Genomic DNA, 22,489 nt, shown 5'->3' with positions numbered 1-22,489 from the left:
AAACCCATCTAGTTCTTTGTTGCACTGGGATGGAGAAATTTCAGCACAGCCCTACGTATCTGTTTGGTCTTCATACTATAAATAATGGGATTCATGACAGGAGGGATTAGCAGGTAGGCATTGGCAATCAGAGTATGTACATAGGGTGGGGCCCATTTCCCAAATCTGTGAACAAAGGACAGACTGATCAATGGAATATAGAATACAGCAACAGCCCCAATATGGGAGATGCATGTGCTGAAGGCTTTCTTCCTCTCTTCTGGGGATGCAATGCTGAGCACAGTCTTAATAATCAAAACATAAGAAAGGAGGATGAGGATCGAGTCCACCCCAGCAGTGGTGATCAGGGCAGTCAACCCAACTGCACTATTGATCCTGGTGTCTGTGCAGGAGAGCTTCATCACATCAGGGTGGAAGCAGTAGGAGTGGTGGAGCACGTGGCTGTGACAGAATGACAGACGTTTAAGAAGCACCTGCACAGGTATTAGGATTAATGTACCTCTGGTGACGATTGCTACTCCAATCTGTGCTATTTTAAGATCTGTTAAGATAGAAGCATATCTAAGAGGATTAGAAATGGCCACAAGACGATCGAAAGACATGGCCAACAGCACTGAAGATTCCATGACAGTGAAGAGTTGAATGAAAAACATCTGTGACAAGCAGGCATTAAAACTGATCTTCCTGGCATCAAACCAGAATATACCCAACATGGTGACCAGAGTGGATATGGACAAGCCGAGGTCAGTGGTAGACAGCATGGAGAGGAAATAATACATGGGTTCGTGGAGGCTGGGCTGAGTGACAATGGCAAAGAGAATCAGACTGTTTCCTGAGAGAGCAGTTATATAGAGAAAACAGAAGGGAATGGAGATCCAGGTGTGAAAGGCTTCCAGCCCAGGAACACCAGTTAGTAGGAAAATGATGGAGGAGGACGTTATATTCTGAAAAGTTGACATGTTGACCTGCAGAATCTTAATCTGAGTGTCCTGCAATAATAAATTGTATATTTATAATGCATTCAACCTGAATTTAATTATTCCACCAGGTAAATACTTATAAAAGACAATATCTATATTATATAAAGAGATCATAAAGATTGATTTCAAAAGAAAACTAAGAGCACATGTAATAAAGGAGCAGAAAACAGGAAATGAACAATTATATGAGGATACAGAATTTGTACACAAATCTAAAAATGACCTATTTTATTTAAATTTACATGCCTGTTCATGGAGATTGTACCCATCACTTCCTGACTCCACATGGTAGGCCGTCAATAAATATTTGTTGAAATGTGTCTATAGGGTTATATGAAATTTTAGATGAACAGCAAACAATATATGCAATAATTCTATGTAGTCAATAAAGTAAGTTAGCTTTTAGTGGTCCAAAAAGAAATCTTCTCTTCATCTCCTGGATACTTTCTTTCAATCAAGTTGATTATATTCGATCATAATAAAAAGCTAACATTTGTTGAGCCCCTACTATCTGTTAGTAGTTGTGATAATAACCTGTATGAACGTACATTCTATTTGCAATGTCATAACTTGAACTGTACCTAATTAACTTTCACACCATATAACAAGTATAAGCAATCAAGACAACTACAAACAAACAAAAACTCATGGACACAAACAACAGTTTACTGGTTACCAGAGGGTAAGGGGGGCAGGGGGTGGTAGAAGAGGAAAAGAGGGTCAACTATATGGTGATGGAAGGGGAACTAACTCTGGGTCATGAACACATAATGCAATATTGGATGATGTATTATAGAATTATACACTTGAAACCTTTATAATTTTACTAACCAATGTCACCCCAATAAATTTAATAAAAAATAAAATAGAACAGAATTATGAACCTGAATTAAAGAATCCTCTGATATCAGCAAATATCAACAGGGCAAATACTGACTGTTAAGGAAGCACATAAAATAAAGTAACATTGGACTATGCTTGAAACATAATGAAAATAATAAAGTGGGAGATATTTGAAAAAAAATAAAGGTAACAGGGATCCTGCATGGAATTATCACCATCAAGGTATGGAATGTGGGTAAGGAATGTCGAAGTGTCTAAACACTGAGGAAATAATGAACATATAGATGTCTTTCTGCTCTGAGAAATAACACCAATAACTTTTTCTTCTTTCACACTGCTGTGCTTTGCTTAATTCGCATACTTCCCACTCTTCTTTAAATGAGCCTAAATTCTTTAGACTCATTATTTGTTCCTTTGGTCCACTTATAGATTCAACATTAATTTATTTACTTCTGGAAGCATTTTGTAGCATCACCTTCTCTATGTCAAGTCAGAAGGAATTGCTTCTTCCTCTGGAGTCACATCCTTTTTATACATACATCTGGCATAGTGGTCATTCCATTGTGTGATCAGAAGTTATTTGAAAATAAGCCTCTTCAACTAAAACAAGCTACTGGCAGGTACATCACTGTTTTTCACCATTATAGTCCCAATATCTTGCACTTTATTGTGCAGTGTGAGAAGATGATAGATACTTTCTGATACAAATTAAATCCAAGAGTTGTAAACTAACCATTGATTCTGGAAATATATCAGGATCTCAACACATGACAGCTTTGACCATTTAATTCATGCCATGTAGCCTGAAATTACATATGTGACTTTTGGAAGAATATCACTGAACTCTCCTTTATTCTCACAAAGTGAGGTGTGTGTGTGTGTGTGTGTGTGTTGGGTTTGCTGGAAGATTCCGTCCTAGTGTTTCAGAGTAAATTTTTATACACTTCCCTCCATTTTTTAAAGTAATTCTCTCCTTATATGAGAATAATAGTCCAGTCTCACACTGAGAGCATGTTGCAGGTTCTGAGCAGAACTACCTTGAGTTATGTCTCTCCTCTTATAGAAAGTTACTGATATGGTTGTAGGGTCAGGCAAACCTATGTGCGAATGCTGGCTCTGCCATCAACTAGCTGAAGTTCTCCAAACAAGCACTTTACATTAGATTCTACTTCTGGGAAATTGGTAGTTTACCAAAAGCATTAATTGGTAAGGATTAAATGAGATAACATTTACAAGGCATTTAATCTGCTAACTAGTACATGGGAGGCGTTTAGTAATGGTAAATGTTGATGAGGATGAGGGTGATGTTGGTGGTAAACGGTGGCCCTAGTGCCAGCTGCCTTTAGATTATGGTTTTGAAATGTGACACAACTAACCAGAAAACACCATTGCAAGAGCAGGCTAACAAATTGTTCTAAGCATCAGGACATACGGGCCATAGACCAATAGAACCCAATCAGTTGAAATATTATGTCCCCAAATACAGATTTCAGGAAAAAGCTTTCCACAGTTTCCCTTAGGCATCCATGAAAGCTCATTGCAGGTAATAAATCTTCCTCGTTCTTAAAGGAAACGAATATGTGTCAAGTCTGATGGTTTTCCTGAATGTAATAGTTTTGCTTACAAAGTACGGAGATGTGGTCTTCCCTACCCTGTTTGCCAGGAAGGGCCTTCAGGAGCTGGGAGGTGTTCTACTCAGGAGTGGATGGCATATTTAAGGAGCCATGATTGGCTGCCTAAAATCTCTTAATGAGGAAATTCCTGGGAAATAAAGGACTATTCTAATGCAGTGGACTCTATTTGCAGAGCTTGGGAGCAGAAAAAGATTTCCTTTTATTTATTTACTTTTCTTTTCCTTTTCACAGCATCCCATTCTTTCTTTTGATGTGTGTGTGTGTGTGTGTGTGTGTGTGTGTGTGTGTGTGTGTGTGTGGTTTCTTATATGGCATGAAAAAACGGCTTAAGATTGTTTTTTTTGATCAGTGAAAAAAATCTTCATATAGAGGATTATAAAATACAATTTAAAAACTTTAAAGTACATTTAAATTAACAGAGAGGTGTCAATTCTGGTATTGGAATAATCAGAATGAAAAATGTTAAATATTCTCCTATTTAATTTTTGTTGTTTTTTAAGACTTTATTTTTTTAGAGCAGACTTAAGTTCACAACTAAGATGAGAGGAAGGTACAGGGAATTCCCAAATACACCTTACCCCCAGACACACACAGCCTCCCTCATTAGCAAATGTCCCACCAAATAGCACATTTGTTACAATTCATAAACCTACGCTGACACTATCACGCAAAGTCCATAGGTGACCTCAGAGTTTCTTTTTTTTTTTTTAATTAAATGATTCTTAAACCAACCTTGGGTCTTCTTGTACTGAAATTAAGCCAATATAAATAACTATTTTTGGAAAGATATTTAAATCTCTTTTCCCCTGAGACACTGCTATATCCAGACCACTAGGAACATATAAATAGGCAGCTTCCATTACAAAGCTTCACATCCATTGCTACCACAACAACATGCATTGGTCTCATTAGCTCTTTTTTAAGGTGGAAGAACTGAGGCTAAGATTAGAAAACTGAAGCTCAGGGGAATCATGTTAACTTCTCACACTCACCCAACAAGCAGATTCAGAAATTGAACTTTTTTCTTTTTGACTCTAAATGTCATGCTTTTGCCAATTCTTATTTTAAAATAACTTAATTTTTTTAAAATGTGGAATGAGTGAACACATGCTCATGACTGTAGTCTATACTGGTAATAACTATTTTAAACATCGCAGCAATTGTTTTTAAATTGACAATACATGAATTCATTGAATACATAATACTGAGTTCACTAATTTCCTCTGAACTGTTGGTCTTATTAACTATCTGAAGATTATACAGTCCCTGATGTATTCAGAAAAGATTTGCACTAAACACTGACCTCATGCAAAGAAGAATTCTTGGCTATGGAAGGGGAGGTCATTTGATCCTGTCTTCAGCTCTTTGAAGGGTCATCTCAGACAGCAGCATAGTCTTTTTTATTTACTCGTTCATCATTTATTTGTTTGTTTTTAAATAAATTTGATGTGTAACATTATATATGTTTAAGGTGCATACCATATTACTTTGATACATTTATATATTATAATATGATTTCTGATGTATCAATATTTATTACATTATATAATTACAGTATAATATTTTGGTCTATATTCATTATATTGTACACTAGATCTCTATGGCTTATTTACTACTCATTATAAGTTTGTTCCCTTAAGCACCATCACCTTTATCCATCCCCAATTCTCTGGTAATCACCATTTTACTCTATGTTTTTTAAAGGTGTAGCATTTTTAAATTCCACATATAAGTGATATCAAAATAGTACTTGCTTGCTCTGTCTGACTTACTTAGAATAATGTATTCACGTTCCACCCATGTTGTCGCAAATGGAAGAATATATACTTTCCTCATGGGTGAATAATATTCCATTGTGTATATGTACCATATCTTTTTTTTTTAATTTTATTAGTTTCAGGTGCACAAGACAAAGCAAAACTTAGACGTTTATCATTTATATCCCTCACACTTTTTTTATCTCTTCATCCATTGATGAGCATTTGGATTGTTTCTATATTTTGGCTATTATGAATAATGCTGCAATAACATAGAAGTACATATATCACTGCCAAATCCTGTTTTCATTTCTTTTGGGCATATACCTAGAAGTGAAATTGATGGATTGTATGGAAGATCTATTTTCAATATTTTGAGGAAACTCCATATTGTTTTCTATAGTGGTTGGACCAATTTACATTTCCACCAACAATATATAAGGGTTCCTTTTTACCACATCCTTGCCAGAACCTGTTGTCTGTTGATCAGAGAGTTGTTTAAAGTCTAAAAAGAGAGAGAGAGATTATTTCAAACTCACAATCTTACTGCCATAAAGGTCTTTCTGTCCTAAGGTCAGGGGAACAGTCCCTGATCAGTCTCGTCCCCTTAAACTATCTCCAGAGAGGTTCTCGTTTGCCAGGAGAACTCATAGGGAGTTCTCAGGAATATGGCTGTCAGAGTTGAGGATGAGAGCCTTTATAAGGAGACCAGAAGTTGCCTGGTGAGAGCTATTTATGCAGCAGAAACACAAATTCCTAGGATAGAACTCTATATACTTATGTCCTGCTAATCCTCTGTGCCACAAATGAAGGGCCATTTTTTCTCAGTCTAGCCCACTCTTACTTCCCCGAAGGAGAGTCCTAGAGATGAATTATGATTGCAGTTCTCATTCAAGAGTAACTTGACCCTGAACAGCTGTAAGTCAAAGCTTTGCATAGAGCAAAAGTAAGGGATAAATGGTGTTGATGAATTGCCCACATATTTGCTCACTAGTCATTTGCCAGTATCACAGCAATCATAAGACAAAGAACACAGGTAGGAAAGAAGTTGCTAAGTATTTCTTTTGTGATTATGAAAATATTCTAAAATTTTTTGTGGTGATAGTTGCACAACTCTGTGAATATAATAAAAACCATTAAATTCTGCACATTCAAATGGTATTGCATGTGAATTGTATCACAATAACAACACTGTTACATCAAAAACAAAAGAAGGATTCAGAAGGACAGAAGGACCCAGAGTTAGTTCTCCTTCCATCACCATATATTTGACCCCATTTACCTTCATCTACTCTCATCTACCATCCCCTTTCCCCCTTATCCCTTACCTGATTGGTAAACACACAGTGTGATACATAGATGGTGTGTTACAGAATTGTGCACATGAAACCTATATAATTTTATTCATTATTGTCACCCTAGTACATTTTAATTAAAAAAGGAAGAAGAATTCAAGATTATAAAGAAAGTGGAGAATAGGGAGAATATAGTTTTGGAATAAAGATTAAATCAACAGTATCACTGGAGAAGTAAGAGTGTAATTAGTGATGTATAAATTTGGAAAATCTATGAAAGATGATGAAATAACATTGAAAGATGAAACTGTAGCCAAAATTTTGTACAAAAGAATATTGCAGAAGAAGATATATTCTAAGGGACGTTCCAAGTTCTGAAGTGTTAGGTTGGAGAACTCCATTTAAAAATCTGGTTATTATACTTCTGTCCCTTTAACACCAACCTGGTCCTCTTTGTGCTATATTTTAGGCCACAGAGAAATTTGTCTAAACTCTGTGCTTTAAGTCTCTGGAAACATCGGGAAGGAACAGAGAACCTCTATGTACAGATGAAAAGATAAGATAATTGTGCATTCTCCCTCCCCATGATAGGATATTTTATCCCTTCCTCACAGTACAGAAGGCAGTACAGAAACAATATACATGAAAATATGAACAGAAAATATTAAATATATAAAAGACCACACAGTGAAGAATATATGTTATATATATATAGGTGTGTACATATATATATATATACATATATGTGTGTGTGTGTACATATACACACACATATATATAATTTATATATAAATATACTAGCAAGTATATATTTATATATGAGTGAATTTTTCTCCTGATGGCTCTGTGACTGATATATACATATCAGTCACAGAGCCATTTTTCTCATTAAAGATTATATATGTATAATTTTTTTATATATATATATATATATATATATATATCTGAGTGCTCAATGAAGATTATAAATATAATATATGTACAAATATATACAACATATATTATATATGTAATCTATATTAGGGTTTCCAGGCGGGAATTCCCGCCCATTCTCAGGAAATGTTCTCACTTTCCCGTTCCCGAATCCCGAGAAAAGTTGGTCGGGAAATTGGGAAAATCAGCTCCTTGAACCCAGTAATACCCACAATGGGAAATAAACGTACTACTCACAATGTGTCCCTTAGACATTTTTCCTATTTATCGCTAGGGTTTCCAGGCGGGAATTCCTGCCTGTCTTCGGGAATTTTTTTTTTTTTGCTTTTTCGTTCCCAAATCCCAAGAAAATTTGGTCGAGAAATCGGGAAAATCAGCTCCTTGAACCCAGGTGGTTGGTAATATTGGCCGTCGCTTTGTGTAAACGATTCATCGTGGAGAACAGAAAACAGTTTATATCTCAGGATTCAGGTATGGAAAAGAGAAAAAAATTCCTGACAGCGAGCGAGAATTCCCGCCAGGAAACCCTAATCTATATATAAATGATGGAAAGAAAACTGACTCTGGGTAGTGAACACATAATGTAATATATAGACGATGTATTATAGAATTGTCCACTTGAAATCTATATAATTTTACTAACCAATGTCACTGCAACCAATTTAATTTAAAAAATTTTAATTTATATATATAAATATATATACACATATATTTATATATCTGAATGAATTGTGTTTCCTGATTTCTCTGTGACTGCATAGCCATCAGGAAACAAAATTCACTCAGATACCTTAAATGGAAAGACTTCAATGCAATTTAATGAAAGAACTAATTACAGAAAGGTGGATAGGGTTAAGGAAACAAACAAGAAATGCTGAAATACCTGGAGGCCAGGGAGTGTGGAGAGCCATTCCTAGCCCAGGAGCCAAAAAGAAACATTCAAGGGGAAAGAGAAACTTTAAAGCAGGATCTCTTCTCCCACCCTTCCTTCTCCCCCTACTGCTGTCCCTGTTATAACGCATATAGAAGTCAGTCCTCAAGGGAACCTGTGTGATACTCTCCATTTGTGTCAACACCCTAGAATGTCAAGAAAAGCTCAGGAGATGTATTTCTCTGAGAAGGGTAGTGAAAATACTGAGCACAAGTTTCCAGTCAAAATCTATCACATAAGGATAGATATGGCATATGCTCAGTCTCAGAATGGGAGTAACTGGGAAAAGTGAGAGATGCCCTAAAAACAAAGAGCAAGTGTAATTTTGCAGCAAAGTCCATGAGCAGCCAGCAAACTCCAAATCAGAAGCTGACACAGACACAGCCTGGAACTTCATCACTAGCCACTGAATAGAGGCTGGTTATCCCAGAAGGTCCCAGGAAAACTAGACATTTGACAGAAAGGAGAGGAAAGCATCCCCAAGAAAAACCTGAAAATTATAAATCAGCAGTCTTCCAGAAGCTTGTATGTACAGAGTATTTGGTCAACTGTAGAAGCTCTTGTATAGCTTATAGTTAGTTACTAATTTCTGCTGTTTTTATCAACAGCCCAATTTGGAGCACCTAAGAAGTCCTTTTCATGGTCATATCAAGCTTAATTGTATTATGTACACATTACCCCACTGTGCTGGCTATCAACCGTTCCGTACACTCTGTTCTCAATAGGAAGGCAGGAAATCATGTACCATCATTATCATGTGCCAGTTCATTCCCTACTATATTCTGTTATTTGGAGGATGCTAAAAGGAAACTTAAAGGAAACAGGGATACAAAAGTCAGTGTTTGGGGAATGTAATCAATAATGTTGGAAAGATTTTGTAGGGTATCCAATGGACACTTGCCTTATTAGGGAGACCACTTCAGGGATGATGTAGATGCCTGATCACTGCACTGTACACCTGAAGCTGAAGAATAATGAATGTCAACTATGATTATATATATATATATATATACATATATACACATTCACAAGAAGTGGACTACAGCTTTAGGAATAGAGACAGTGGAAATGTAATGGCTGTATGAGATGTCAGAGTGGTGGTAGATTGGGGGAGGGGGATTATCACTTTATGATTGATATAAATGATAAGTGTCTAACTATTACATTGTTTTGTACACCTGAAACTAATAAAAATAAATAAATAAAAATAAAAAACATATTTGAACTATTAATTTTAATCATGTCATTCCAACATAGAGATTAAAATGAACGAATTGATGTCACAAAAGAAATAATTAGTGATAGATTCCAAACTCAACAGCACCTCTTGAAATATGTATGTATGCTAAAAATAAATGTTATTGCTGTAAAATTTTCCCAAGAAATAGAAATTAACATTCAATTAAATAAGTAAACAAACTAAATTAAAGCTGTAAAAACAAAAAAAAGAAACCTTTCTATTAACCTTGCCTCCATATTTCATGTGTCTCCTTCCCTACATCAACAAGTTTTTAAACATTTGTTTACCCTCATTTTCTTCTTTAATAATTCACACCTACAGTTGAAATCTGGCTTCCCTTTGGACTGAAACATACAGTTGCTACATTAAAAAAAAAAAAAAAAACTCCCACAAATGCATGATTTTAAAACAAGACACATACACTATCTCACATTTGGTAAGTCACACGTCTGAGCACAGTGTAAGTAGGATCTCTGTTCAGGATCTCACCAGGCTAAAACTGAGGTTTCAGGCAGGACTGTGTTCTCATCTGGAGCTCGGAGTCCTATTCCAGACTCATTCAGGTTGTTGTCAGAATTGAGTTCCTTGTGGTGTAAAACTGAGGTCTCTGTTTTCCTGCTGGCTAGAGCCTCATTGTTTTTAGCTCCTAGAGACTAACCTCAGTCCCAGCCATGTGGACCTCTCACAACATGACATCTTGCATCTTCTAATCTGCTGCTTCTTGTCTCATTTAAAGGCTCACATGATTAGGCCAGGCCCACCCAGCATAATCTCCCTTTTGATTAACTCAAAGTCAAGTAGTCAGAGACCTTATTAACATCTGCAAACTCCCTTTGCCATATAATGTAACATAATAACAGGAGTGTTACCCAGCACATTCATAGGTCCATTCACACTCAAGGGGTAGGTTTTATACTGGACGAGTACATAGAGGACAGCAACCTTGAGGGTCCTTTCAGCATTCTGCCTACACAATTGACTAGGCCATCCAATCTCCAAACTTAAACATGTTCAACTTCTGAAATGGCCTTTAATTGACCATCTTTATCTTCCAGTTCCATCACCTCCATTTTATACAAAACTCTCATTAGTTTTTGCAGGAACTACAGCAGTAGTCTCGTAAGTAATTTCCCTGCCCTGAGGTTCTCCTTGTTGATGCCAGTGTGATCTCAAAAATATGTATCTTCATGTCACTCCTCGCACAGAGCTCTTCATTGCCTTCAGCACAGTTGAAACTCTTTATCTCGTTACTGTAGCAGTCAAGGATCTTCCCAACCTGAGCAAAACCTACTCTTACTGCTACCTACCCTCTTCCCCACCCCCGGAACCTTTTCATGTAGTCAGTCTGGGATTTTCCTACTTCACCAAACTACCAAACATAGCAAGTTCTTTCACACTGCTGTGCTTTGCTTAACTCATGAGCTTTCCACTCTTCTTTAAAAGAGCCTAAGTTCTTTAGAGTCATTATTTCCTCCATTGATCCATTTATAAGTTCAACATTAATTTATTTATTTCTGGAAGCATTTTATGGCATCACCTTCTCTATGTGAAGTCTGAAGAAATTACTTTTTCTCTGGAAGCACTTCTTTTCTTTATTTATATTCCTAGAATAGTGGTTATTAAATTGTGTGATCATAAGTTATTTGAAAATATGCCTGTCTGACTGAAAAATAAAACAAAACTATTTGCAGGTGAGTCATTGCTTATCCATTATTATATTCCAAATGCCTTGCTTTTTTTTTTCTGTACGGTATGGAATAACAATATACACTTGATATAAATTAAGTCTAAGAGTTGTAAACCAAGAATTCTGAAAATAAATCAGGTCCTCAACAAATTCCTGTTTTGCCTACTTAAATCATGCTATGTTTCCTGAAATTACACATGTGACAATTGGAATTAATTTACTGAGCTCTCCCTCATTCCCACATCTGTATGTGTCCATGCCTATGTGTGTATACATGTTATATTTGTTTGTTGTTGTTGTTGTTGTTGTTGTTTTTTGATGGAAGACTCTTATTATGGAATAAATGTTTATATGCCATCTCCCCCATTTATTGATAGTAATTCTCTTTTTGTAAGATAATACTCCAACCAACTATAAGAGCACACTGCCAGTTCTGTGGGGGGGGTTACCATGAGTTATCTCTCTCCTCTGATTACAGAGAGTGAACAATATGGTTATAGGGTCAGACAAACCTAGCTTCAAATGTTGGATCTGTCACCAACTAACTGAGGTTCTCCAAATAACTTTACATCAGATTTTACTTCTGTGAAATTAGTAGCTCATTTGTAAAATATCTAATATGCTGCCTATTACATGGGAAGCATTTAACAATGGTAAGTGAAAACGGGAATGAGGGTGATGGCGGTGTTAGTCCTCGGCAGTATGCCAGCTGGCCTTAGGCAACCGTTTTGGAATGTAACTCAACCCAAAACTCACATCTAACCAATTGCATGGGCACTGACAACTTACTCCTAGCAGCAAAACAAACATATGACGCATGGGTCAACTGAACTCCATCAGTTAGAAGGAACATCCCCAGAAATACAGAGTGTAGGAAGGAGTTTTCCACAATTTTTCTTAGGCACCCATGAGAGCTCTTTGCAGTTAATAAAATCTTTTTCATTCTTAAAGGAAACCAGTGTGTGTAGTCTGATTTTTCCCTGAATGAATCAGTTTTACTTACAAAGTATGGAGATATGGTCTTCCCTGCCCTGTATGCCAGGAAAGAGCCTGAAGAGCTGGGGAAGTTTTCTACTCAGGGGTAGATGGCATATGTAAGGTGCCACAACTCAGGCTGCCTGAAACCTCTTAATCAGAAAACTCCTGGTGGACTATTTTGTGCCCCCAGAGTATGAAGCTTCCCAAGGGTTTATTCTCCCTCACAACTTCCTTTTCTTCTGCCTCGTTACACTTACTTTTGCAAAGACTGATGTTGTAGTTCTTTGATCTTATATCTTGATAAGATTTTGTTAAAAGTCACTTTGTAAGTGTAAAATTCCAAACAAGAAAACTTGTTCTATGCATGCATTCACTACTGATCCCCCACGACCCCCACACCCAGCTGATAAATGTATCTTCCTCACTTCGATGAATTTTGTACTTTTTTTAGAAAACTCTTTGCTTCAGCAAAAAAGAAGGGAGAAGAAGAAGGGAAGCAGCTTCGTTAATTCTTTTGCAAAAGACTTTAAGTACCTATCACATTCCAGAGTATTGCACTGGTCATACAAAGAACAGAACAAAGTCGTTTCCCTTCATATGCTTAAATCCCAGTAAAGAAACAGATGTAAAACTTGGGGATTACAACAGGGCATGTTTATGATGAGAGCACAGAAGAGCATGAATTCATCCTCCAAGAAGGTCAGCTCCAGGTCTGTCAGGAGCAAGGGAGAACAGAGCACAGGAAGAACAGAGGTGACTAATAAATTATTCAGTATGCCTGGAACCATGGGTTCAAGTGGGGGAGCAAGTGGCAAGTGATAAAGCTACACAGAGGGGGCAGGATCCATGTCATGGAAGTACTGGCATTCTAAAACATTTGAATCTAAATAACATAATAGAAATTGCTCAGCATAGGATTTATTCTTTCTTTTTTCCTATAAAAGCACACTTCTTCAGCTTTTTATCAAGCAACTGAGGAAGTTGGGCACTTTGAGTCTCCATAATATATTTCAGTTCCATGCTTGGTGTCAATATCAACCTGAATGCGAAGACTATCAAATTATCCCCATAAGCCATAATATACCCATTATACAGAAATATCAACTTAGGAAATATTCTTAAACAGAATCTCAATGTGCTCAAAACATTTAGCAGACACCCCATCATCTGCTCTTCCAAATTCTACATCAAAGTAACCAGACTTATTTTCAGCATTGGTTGAGACACTCTTAAACAAGCATTGTTTCAAAAGGTCTATTTAAAAAAGCACAAAATTTGTGAAAATGTGCAGACCTCTGATAGTTGGTTTTTCTTTTTTTGTAAGGCAAGTGCCTGAGTTAAGCTTTGATTGCCAAGCCATTACTTCAAAGAGGCATTCAATTCAAAAATGACTATCTGAGGGGGGGGAAAGTTCATTGCCAACCACAAGATTAAGAACCAGCCATAAGAACCAGGCCACCCCCTTCAGAGACCTGAAGGACTCTTTTTGAATTAGGAAATTACCTTTTCTATTCACATTTCTTCTCATTTAGTATATTTACTCATATTTCTTAGCCATGAATAATCTGTTTTGGGGAATAATCATCAACTGTAAGAATTACTGAAACCTAGACTTTCCTACTGATCTAAATTGTATCAGATATCTTTAAATAGCAACATACTCCAGAGGTGGTAAGACTGTCTAGACCTCAAAACATGACTTCATTTGTCCAGGGTCACAAACATATTTTAACCAAAGCCCTATTCTATGCCCAGTAAAGTACTTGTGGAAGCACCAGAAGTACACCAGACACAGTCCTGCTCTCAAAGAATTTACTGTGCAAGTAGTAAGTTACTAGATCATCAGAATAGAGTGAAAGCAAGTATAAACATGCTTTTTCAAAGTATAGTTCTAATCCACACTGGTAAATGATCAAACATGAATCAGAGCAGACTTTGTCAAGATATGGTATTCCAACAATTTCTTAAATCAGCTTAGAAAGAAATACTTTGAGCGCAGCTTTGCGAATTTGCTTGGTCCTCACACTGTAGATTATGGGATTCATTACAGGAGGGATAAGCAGATAAACATTGGCAATGAATGTGTGCACAAGGGGAGGGGCGTGCTTCCCAAATCTATGTACCAGTGACAAGCTGATCATCGGGATATAGAAGATGGCAACAGCACTTACATGTGACACACACGTACCAAAGGCCTTTTTCCGCTCCTCTGGGGAGGCAATGCTGAGCACAGAGTGGATGATCAGAACATAGGAGAGGAGGATCAAGACAGAGTCCAAGCCAGCAGTAGAGACGACAATGGCCAGGCCAAAAGCACTGTTGATCTTGGTATCTGTGCATGAAAGCTTCATTACATCAGGATGGAAACAGTATGAATGGTGCAGAACATGACTATGGCAGAAGGAGAGATGCTTAAGGAGCAGGAGTAAAGGCACTAGAGCTGTTGTTCCCCTAATAACGATTGCAAAGCCCACTTTGATGATCCTTGAATTCGTTAAGATTGTGGAATATCTCAATGGGTTACAGATGGCAATGAAGCGGTCAAAGGCCATTGCCAGGAGCACTGATGACTCCATGAATGTGAAACCATGGATAAAGAACATTTGGCCAATGCAGGCATCAAAGTTGATTTCTTGAACATTGAACCAGAAAATACCCAACACGGTGACCAACGTGGAAAGGCACAGTCCTAGGTCCGTGAAGGACAGCATGGAAAGGAAATAGTACATGGGTTCATGGAGGCTAGACTCAGTGATGATGACAAACAAGATCATGGCATTCCCAGAGATGGCAATGACATAGAGACAACAAAACAGGATGGAGATCCAGACATGGTAAGTTTCAAAACCAGGGATACCAGTGAGAAAGAAGATGGCAGGACGGAAGATGCTCTGATTGAAGTCCGGCATGATAAGTGAAGGAAGTAGATTTCCCTAGGGAGGAAAAAAAGCATATCCTGTAAAAAAAATAGAGAAGAAAATTTTTTTCACTCTTTTCTACATGTCATATAATTTAGGATCACTAGTGAACCTTGTCATATTCTTCAGTGGAAGCCCATACCTAGTTATTCTTTTCTTAGATTTGGAGTTGATCTTGGGTGAATTAGAGAAAGAGACAGAGCACTAAATTGTATGAGGACACCTGGGTTATAGTGAGACTCCCACATGTTAGATCTACACTTAAGTATGTATATTTCTTATACATATAAAAGAGGAGGTTAGATTGTATAATGATAACATATTTTCCGTTTCTATGATTGTATGTCCACGCACAGATAAGATATTTCCGGGCAACCATAGGATAACACAAAAGACAATTCATCCTGCTTTACTTCACTTCACAGATTCCAAGGCAAAAAATCCTTAAGAGGTCATTAAGATTTATAAGTCCTTGTGTACCCAGTAAAAATAAGGTAATAAAGATAATATTAAATATTCATAGAAAAATACTTCTGATTGAAGAAATACAAAACAGCTATTGATAAAAACTAAATAATAGGAAAGAACCAATTAAAACTGTGCAAATAAATCACAGTGGGTGATGGGTGTTAAAATGTTTATACAGGTAGTATTTGTAAACCTGATATCATTTAAGGGAAGTTCTCCCTAAAGACAGATAGCTTAAAAGTAACCTCTACAAGAACAATGTCTCTCATTGGAAGCTCTTGGATATCAATTGCAGAAAAATTACTCAAAAGTTTCCTGATGTTCCATTTTTGCCAGAGGGCATTGAAAATGTTTTGGGGCAGGGAGTTCCTTAAGAAACCATCACTGATGCTGGATTCATCTCTGTTTAAATGAAAGATGATAATTGTGAACCAGTTTTAGGATATGAGCATGTGTTCACACCCATCAAGAAATCTATAGGATCCAAGAAGTTCCTCTATATTGATTCTTGGCCTAACTTTTCTGACAAACTATTTTATCTACAGAAAGAATGTTTGTTTTTTAAAATATGTGGTCCTCTTTCATTCATTGATGCATGCATTCTCTCAAAAAATAGGCAAATACCTACAAAGTGCCAGTGTATACAATGAACAGAATTAGAATTTGACCTGACTCTTCAAGAACGTCTGTACATAACTCTGGAAAAGAAAATATCTGAGTGTAAGTTAATTGGTGAGTTTCATTCCAATCCCTGAATTAACAGGCAGTGGCTTCAACTTGAGTGAGAATTGGTTATAGGAAGTGTGACCAAAAAGGTATTTCTCTAGCTACTTGAAGAAAGAAGAGAAAAATGTTCAATATAGGAAGCCTCTTGAGGACTCACTAAAAAAATTAATGGCTGGAAAACTTGAATTGAGGCAATGCAAAATAAAATAAAATCCAGGAGTTTGGAGTGAGCACTTGGATATCAGTTGGAAGACAAACCTCATTTCTTCGCCTGTGACGTACATGCAAGAACCTCGTGATGCCCACCTTGATAATAAGGGTTGAGAGTTGTCAAACTGATGTCTAGGTTAAAGTCACAGGAGTGGTGAAAATCTCAATAATGAGATCTCAAGGAAAGGAGGTCTGAGGAAAGAGCCCTGAGGAATAACAGTATTTAAGGAAAAGACAAAAGAAGCATCTGCTATTGAGGCTGTACAGGCATAGCCACTAAGGTGAAAACGACCCCCAGGAAAACACAAGGACCTCATGAGGTTTTCTCAGACTTGTAATCTAAAAGCCAGGAAAAATGCTTGCTGTAATAATCTAAGAGCATATGCTAAATAAATTAATGAATTGTATCTAGTCATAGTTATAGACCCTAAACACTTAATATCAAACATATATTGTCATTCCTGATATATGGCCCTCTCAAATTAGATGTAAAGTTCAGGTAACCATATTGGCATATATTAAAACAAGAGATGATAAACCAACAGTTTTCTTATTAATCTGGTATTCATCATTGATTCTAGGACTAGGCTCAAATTTAGACAATGTGATACAAAAAATTTTCTAGATGAAGTATTAAGAACCTTTAAAGCTTATCTTCTATACTTTAAAGATAAACAAGCAGGCTTTCCAGTTAATGCTCTTTTAATTATAGCGAATAAATTAAGATACCCCAATGGATTATCAAAGCATCCAAGCTAGTCTTCTCTTTAACAACAACAGTGATAATGTATTAAATGCCTCTTATGTATCAAACAATTTGGTTTATTGTATCTCTGTCTCTGAATCTTTCTTTCCACTGCTCTATACGCTTCTCATATCTTTTTTCAACTCATAAAATCAAAGGGAGCATAAAATGACTATTTTAATGCAGGGAACTCTGTTAGTAAAACTTTCTTTTCTTTTTTTTTAAATTCTATGATGCTTAAACCACCCTGGGGTGTTCTTGCACTAAAACTAATGAGCAAATATTAAATAAGTATTCTTGTAAAAAGATATTTAAATACCTTTTTCTCTCTCACGGAGAAGTCTTCCAAGACAAGGCTATGATTTAAACATCCTCGTAACCAGACCAACAAGAACATATAAATAGACTGCCCCAACTACCAAGCTTCACATCCATCACTGTCACAACATTCATTGGATATTATTAGCTCCTTTTTACAGATGAGAAAACTGAGGTTAACATTAGAAAACCAAGACTCAGCAGAATCATGTCAGTTTCTCACATTTATCCAACATGATGATGGCAGATTCAAGAACTGAACTCTGTTTTCTCTGACTTCAAACCACATGTGTTGCCACTCCTTACTTTAAAAGAATTTCATTTTTTAAAAATGTCGAAAACATACCTGCTCATGACTTCACGACTGTAGTCTGTATTTTAAAAACTATTTTGAACAATACAGAAATTGTTTTCAAATTGATATATCAATATATATAATGCATGAATCTGTTGAATATATACTACTGAGTTAACCAATTTCCTCCAAAACTGTTGGTTTTATAAACTGTCCTACAATCCCTGATATATTCAGAAAAGATTTCAATGCACTAAAATACTGACTTCATGGGAAAAAGAATTCTTGGGTCTGAAAAGGAAGCTCATTTCCTCCTGCCCCCTGTTGTTTGAAGAGTCATCTTAGGCAGCAGCAGAGAATCTTTCAAAGCGAGCAAGTATGAGCGAGGGGAAGAGAGAAACGGGGGAGGGGGAGAGATGTATTATCTCAACCTAAAAAACTTATGGGCAAAAAGGCCCTTCTGTACTAAGGCTGGGGAAACAGTCCCGGATCAGTCTCATCTCCTTCAACCACCACCAAAGACATTCTATTTTGCCAGGAGAACTCAGAAGGAGTTCTCAGGAATAGAGAAGCTATCAGATCTAAGCAAGAGAGTCTTTATAAGGAGTCCAGAAGCTGCCTGGTGAGAGACATTTACCCAGCAGTAACAAATTCCTAGGAGAGAACTCTATACAGCTGTATCTTGCTAATCCTTTGTGCCCCAAACAGGCAGACTATGAAGGGCAATTTCCTTTCAGTCTATTTTCAATTTGACTTCCCCAAAAGAGAGTCCTGGAGATGAATTACAATTCCAGTTCTCATTCAAAAGCAATTTGACCCTTGAACAGATGTAAGTCAAAGCTTTGCTTTAAGGCAAAAATAAGGGAGAAGTGGTGTTAATGGTTCTCCCACGAGTTTGCTCCCCAGTCATTTGCCAATGTCACAGCAATCATAAGACATAGAACTCAGGTAAGAAAGGAGTTTCTGAGTAACTATATTCACTGAGGGTAGTGCAATAGTATCTGGTTCAGAGCTCAAGACGTTCCCTGGACATTCTGAATATCCTGAGAGTTGTTACTGACTTGTGCACAGACACAGAAAATGAAAACTTGAAATGAAGCAACTCAGCAAACAAGCATATAAAAACACGCTCCACATCATATGTTATCAGGGAAATGCAAATTAAAACAACAATGAGATACCTCTACACACCTATTAGAAAGGCCAAAATCCAGAACAGTGATGACACCAAATCCTGGTGAGGATGTGGAACAATCATTGCTGGTGGGAACGCACAATGCAACAGACACCTTGGAAGACAGTTTGGTGGTTTCTTACAAAACTAAACATACTCTTACCAAACAATCCAGTAATTGCACTCCTTAGTATCTCCCCAAAGGAGCCGAAAAGTTTTGTCTACACAAAAACCTACACATGGATTTTTATATCAGTGTAATGCAGGGACTCAGCTCCTGCTCCCCGCACAAGAACACAGGATATGGTGAGGCCAAAAAGGAAAAACTATGCAGCCATAGGGGAGTCATGTCACTATATTCTCGATGGTGGCTGGTCGAGACACAAAAGCAAACATCCGCCAGTACCCAACGAGGGGTCTTTCTGCACCCCAGTCTTGCTGGCGGTTGAGTGAGACACAGGAAGTAGGATCAACACGATCCGCAATCCACAATCGTCTTGCTAACAGCACTTGCTAGCCGCAATCCATGCTTGCTAGTGCAGACACGGCAGCTATATCAGTGGCCACTGGCTACCTGGTTACAGCTAATGGCCATCTGATCACAGCTTATGGCCATCTACTACCCAAGCCAGCACCTTTCCATGTGAAGTCGAGAGCCTGGAAACTGCTCTCTGGCACTCCGTCCCTACAATCAGCGTTATTCATAATTGCCAAAACTTAAAAGCAACCAAGATGTCCTTCAGCAGGTGAATGCATAAATAAACTTATACATGCAGATTATGGAATATATTCTATGCTGAAAAGAAATTAGCTACCAGCCATGAAAAGATATGAAAGAAACTGAAATGCATATTACTAAGTGAAAGAAGCCAGTCAGAAATGACAAAATACTGTGTGGGGAAAGAGTCCCAGAGAGCAGTTTCCAGGCTCTCTGTCTCACGTGGAAAGGTGCTGGCTCGGGTAGTAGATGGCCATCAGCTGTGACTAGTTGGACTAGTTGGCCACTAATGGTTATTACCAGTTAGCCATTAGCCACTGATATAACTGCCGCGGCTGTGTTGGTTGGTGAGTCAGTCAGTTGGTTGGCAGGCAGAAAAGCGGACAGCAGGTTGCAGGTCGTGTGACTCCAGACTCCAGTGAGACTATAGTGGTATGACTCCTCTATCTATGGCTCCGTGAGTGTTCCTTTTTGGCCTAGCCACATCCTGCATTCTTATGTGGGGAGTGGGACCTAGAGTCCCTGCATGACAAACGGCGCAGCGAGCAGGGTCTCCCGCATGACATACTGTACGATTCCAACTACGGTGTTCCCCAAAAATAAGACATAACCGGAAAATAAGCCCTAGCATGATTTTTCAGGATGACATCCCCTGAACATAAGCCCTAATGCATCTTTTGGAATAAACCATAATATAAGACCCAGTCTTATTTTCAGGGAAACACGGTATATGACATTCTGGAAAAGGCAAAACGATGGAGACAGTAGGGGCTGGAAGGAGGTAGGAATTAATAGATGGAGCACTGAGGATTTTTAAGGCAATGAACACACCCCATATAACACTTTAATGGTGAATACACGTCACTTTACATTTGCTCATATCCATATATTGCACAAAACCAAGAGTGAATCCTAATGTAACCATACAGGTCTAGGTTGTCCCAACACCTATGTGATGTACATCAGTGCATCTCAAATATGAATGTCACATGAGTCCCTTAAGTATCTTGCAAAAATGCACAGCATGATTCAGTACATCTGATATTCTGTATTTCTAAGAGCTTCCAGGTAATGCCCAATTGTGATAATACAGGATGATCTCCCCATCTCAAGGTCTGCAACTTTAATCACATCTGTAAAGTTCCTTCCACCATGTGAAGGTAACATTCACAGGTTCCAGGCTTTAGAATGAGGACATCTTCTGGGTCATTACTTTGCTTACCTCAAATACTTGGCATAATATCTTGGGCATAGAATGCATAATAAAATATTATTGTTTTGTTATTATTTTTGTTACATTATAAATAATAAACTATTTCAAGCCAAGACATTTTCTGTGGTGAAATAGACTGGGTGGTGGGGTGAGATAAGAATGAAAGCAGGAAGAATGGTCAGGAAATTGCTGAAATTATCCAAGTGAGAGATAATTGTGACTTGGATAAGGGGGGCATTTGTGGAGGTGATGAAGAGTGATCAAATTCGGGTTATATTTTCAAAGGTATTAACAGGATTTGCAGGTTTGTATGCAGAGTGTAGGAGACAGAAATCAAGAATGACTCCAAGACCCATATGCTCAAGCATGGTCCAGAATGGTGGGAATATCTGAGGATGTAAAGGCGCCATAAGTAGAGAAGATGGACAATCTACAGCAATCTGTGTGTACTATTTACTAAAGACTAAAGAGGGCACTAGTCACCTCATTCCATCATCCACCTACCCAAATTCCATGGTATAAGATCCTCAAAATTTGAACACAAGTGGGGAAAACCCCAAATTATTGTGATTAGTTTTCTTCCACTTAGTGGGCTGGATTTCCCAAATAGGAAATAGGTTGAATTATGAAACAGTAAATAAAACTTTATTTCTGCACACCTGAGTTGTGGGCTGAGATTTTTACCTACTATATTCATCAAGCACTTGGTTCATGACTCTAAGATCACCTTATCATTGGTTATCAGCATTGATAATTATAGGTTAACCTGTCTGTTTTCTACACTAAACTGGGCATTAAAAACTACATTGTATTTTTATTCATCTTCAGCACTTAGTATGACGTTTGAAATATAGGACACTCATAAAATATTTACTAGATATATGTATGGATAAATTAGTTATATTTTTCCTAGTTGTAAAGAGAAGACACTAAGAAATACAGGTAGGCTAATGAAACATGACTGTTGTGAATAATGATAGATGCTAAGGAGTTACGGGATAGAGTGTGATTTACAATTACGAAGGAGATGACTTTTAACCATCTGGTATAAAAATTGTTTTTTAAAAATTCTCTTCAGAGTTGCTGCTAGTAGGCATGGGCTTTCTTGCTACGGTGATGAAATTTTTCTAAAATTAGACTGTGTTGATGGTTGTTGCGCAACTGTGAAATTACTAAAACCTATTGAATTGTACACATTAAATGAGTGAATTTTATGGTATGTGAATTGCATCTCAAATTTGTTTTTATAAAAAATCCCTTCCATAAAAGGGCACAAAGACAAAAAATATATTACATCAGCCTATGAAACACATAGCCACAGTAAGTAATTGCATAATGGAACAGATATAAAAAGACTATAGAAGGCGAAAAAAGTCTTCTGGGAACTTCCCGACACTGGAGACACAGTGAGCTACACCACCACAAG

General features: G+C 37.3%; 2 protein-coding genes across 2 annotated transcripts; both read right to left on the bottom strand.

Annotated features, from left to right (window-relative positions):
• Positions 1 to 8: 8 nt before the first annotated feature.
• On the bottom strand, positions 9 to 959 carry LOC109436970 (olfactory receptor OR51C1). The gene has a single exon (XM_019715850.2). The coding sequence runs from the start codon at positions 957 to 959 to the stop codon at positions 9 to 11; it is 951 nt and encodes a 316-aa protein (XP_019571409.2).
• Positions 960 to 14,242: 13,283 nt separating this feature from the next.
• Positions 14,243 to 15,187, bottom strand: LOC109436901 (olfactory receptor OR51C1). Its single transcript, XM_019715779.2, has one exon. The coding sequence runs from the start codon at positions 15,185 to 15,187 to the stop codon at positions 14,243 to 14,245; it is 945 nt and encodes a 314-aa protein (XP_019571338.2).
• Between the last annotated feature and the right edge of the window lie 7,302 nt (positions 15,188 to 22,489).

The sequence above is a fragment of the Rhinolophus sinicus genome, linkage group LG06 (assembly GCF_036562045.2).
Source record: "Rhinolophus sinicus isolate RSC01 linkage group LG06, ASM3656204v1, whole genome shotgun sequence".
Lineage (NCBI taxonomy): Eukaryota > Metazoa > Chordata > Mammalia > Chiroptera > Rhinolophidae > Rhinolophus > Rhinolophus sinicus.
The sequence above is the reverse complement of the archived record's forward strand: the minus strand, read 5'-3'. Positions and strand labels throughout refer to the sequence as shown.

Coding starts and splice junctions, on each gene's coding strand:
- LOC109436970 (XM_019715850.2), bottom strand. CDS start 959: ATGTCAACTTTTCAGAATATAACGTCCTCCTCCATCATTTTCCTACTA.
- LOC109436901 (XM_019715779.2), bottom strand. CDS start 15,187: ATGCCGGACTTCAATCAGAGCATCTTCCGTCCTGCCATCTTCTTTCTC.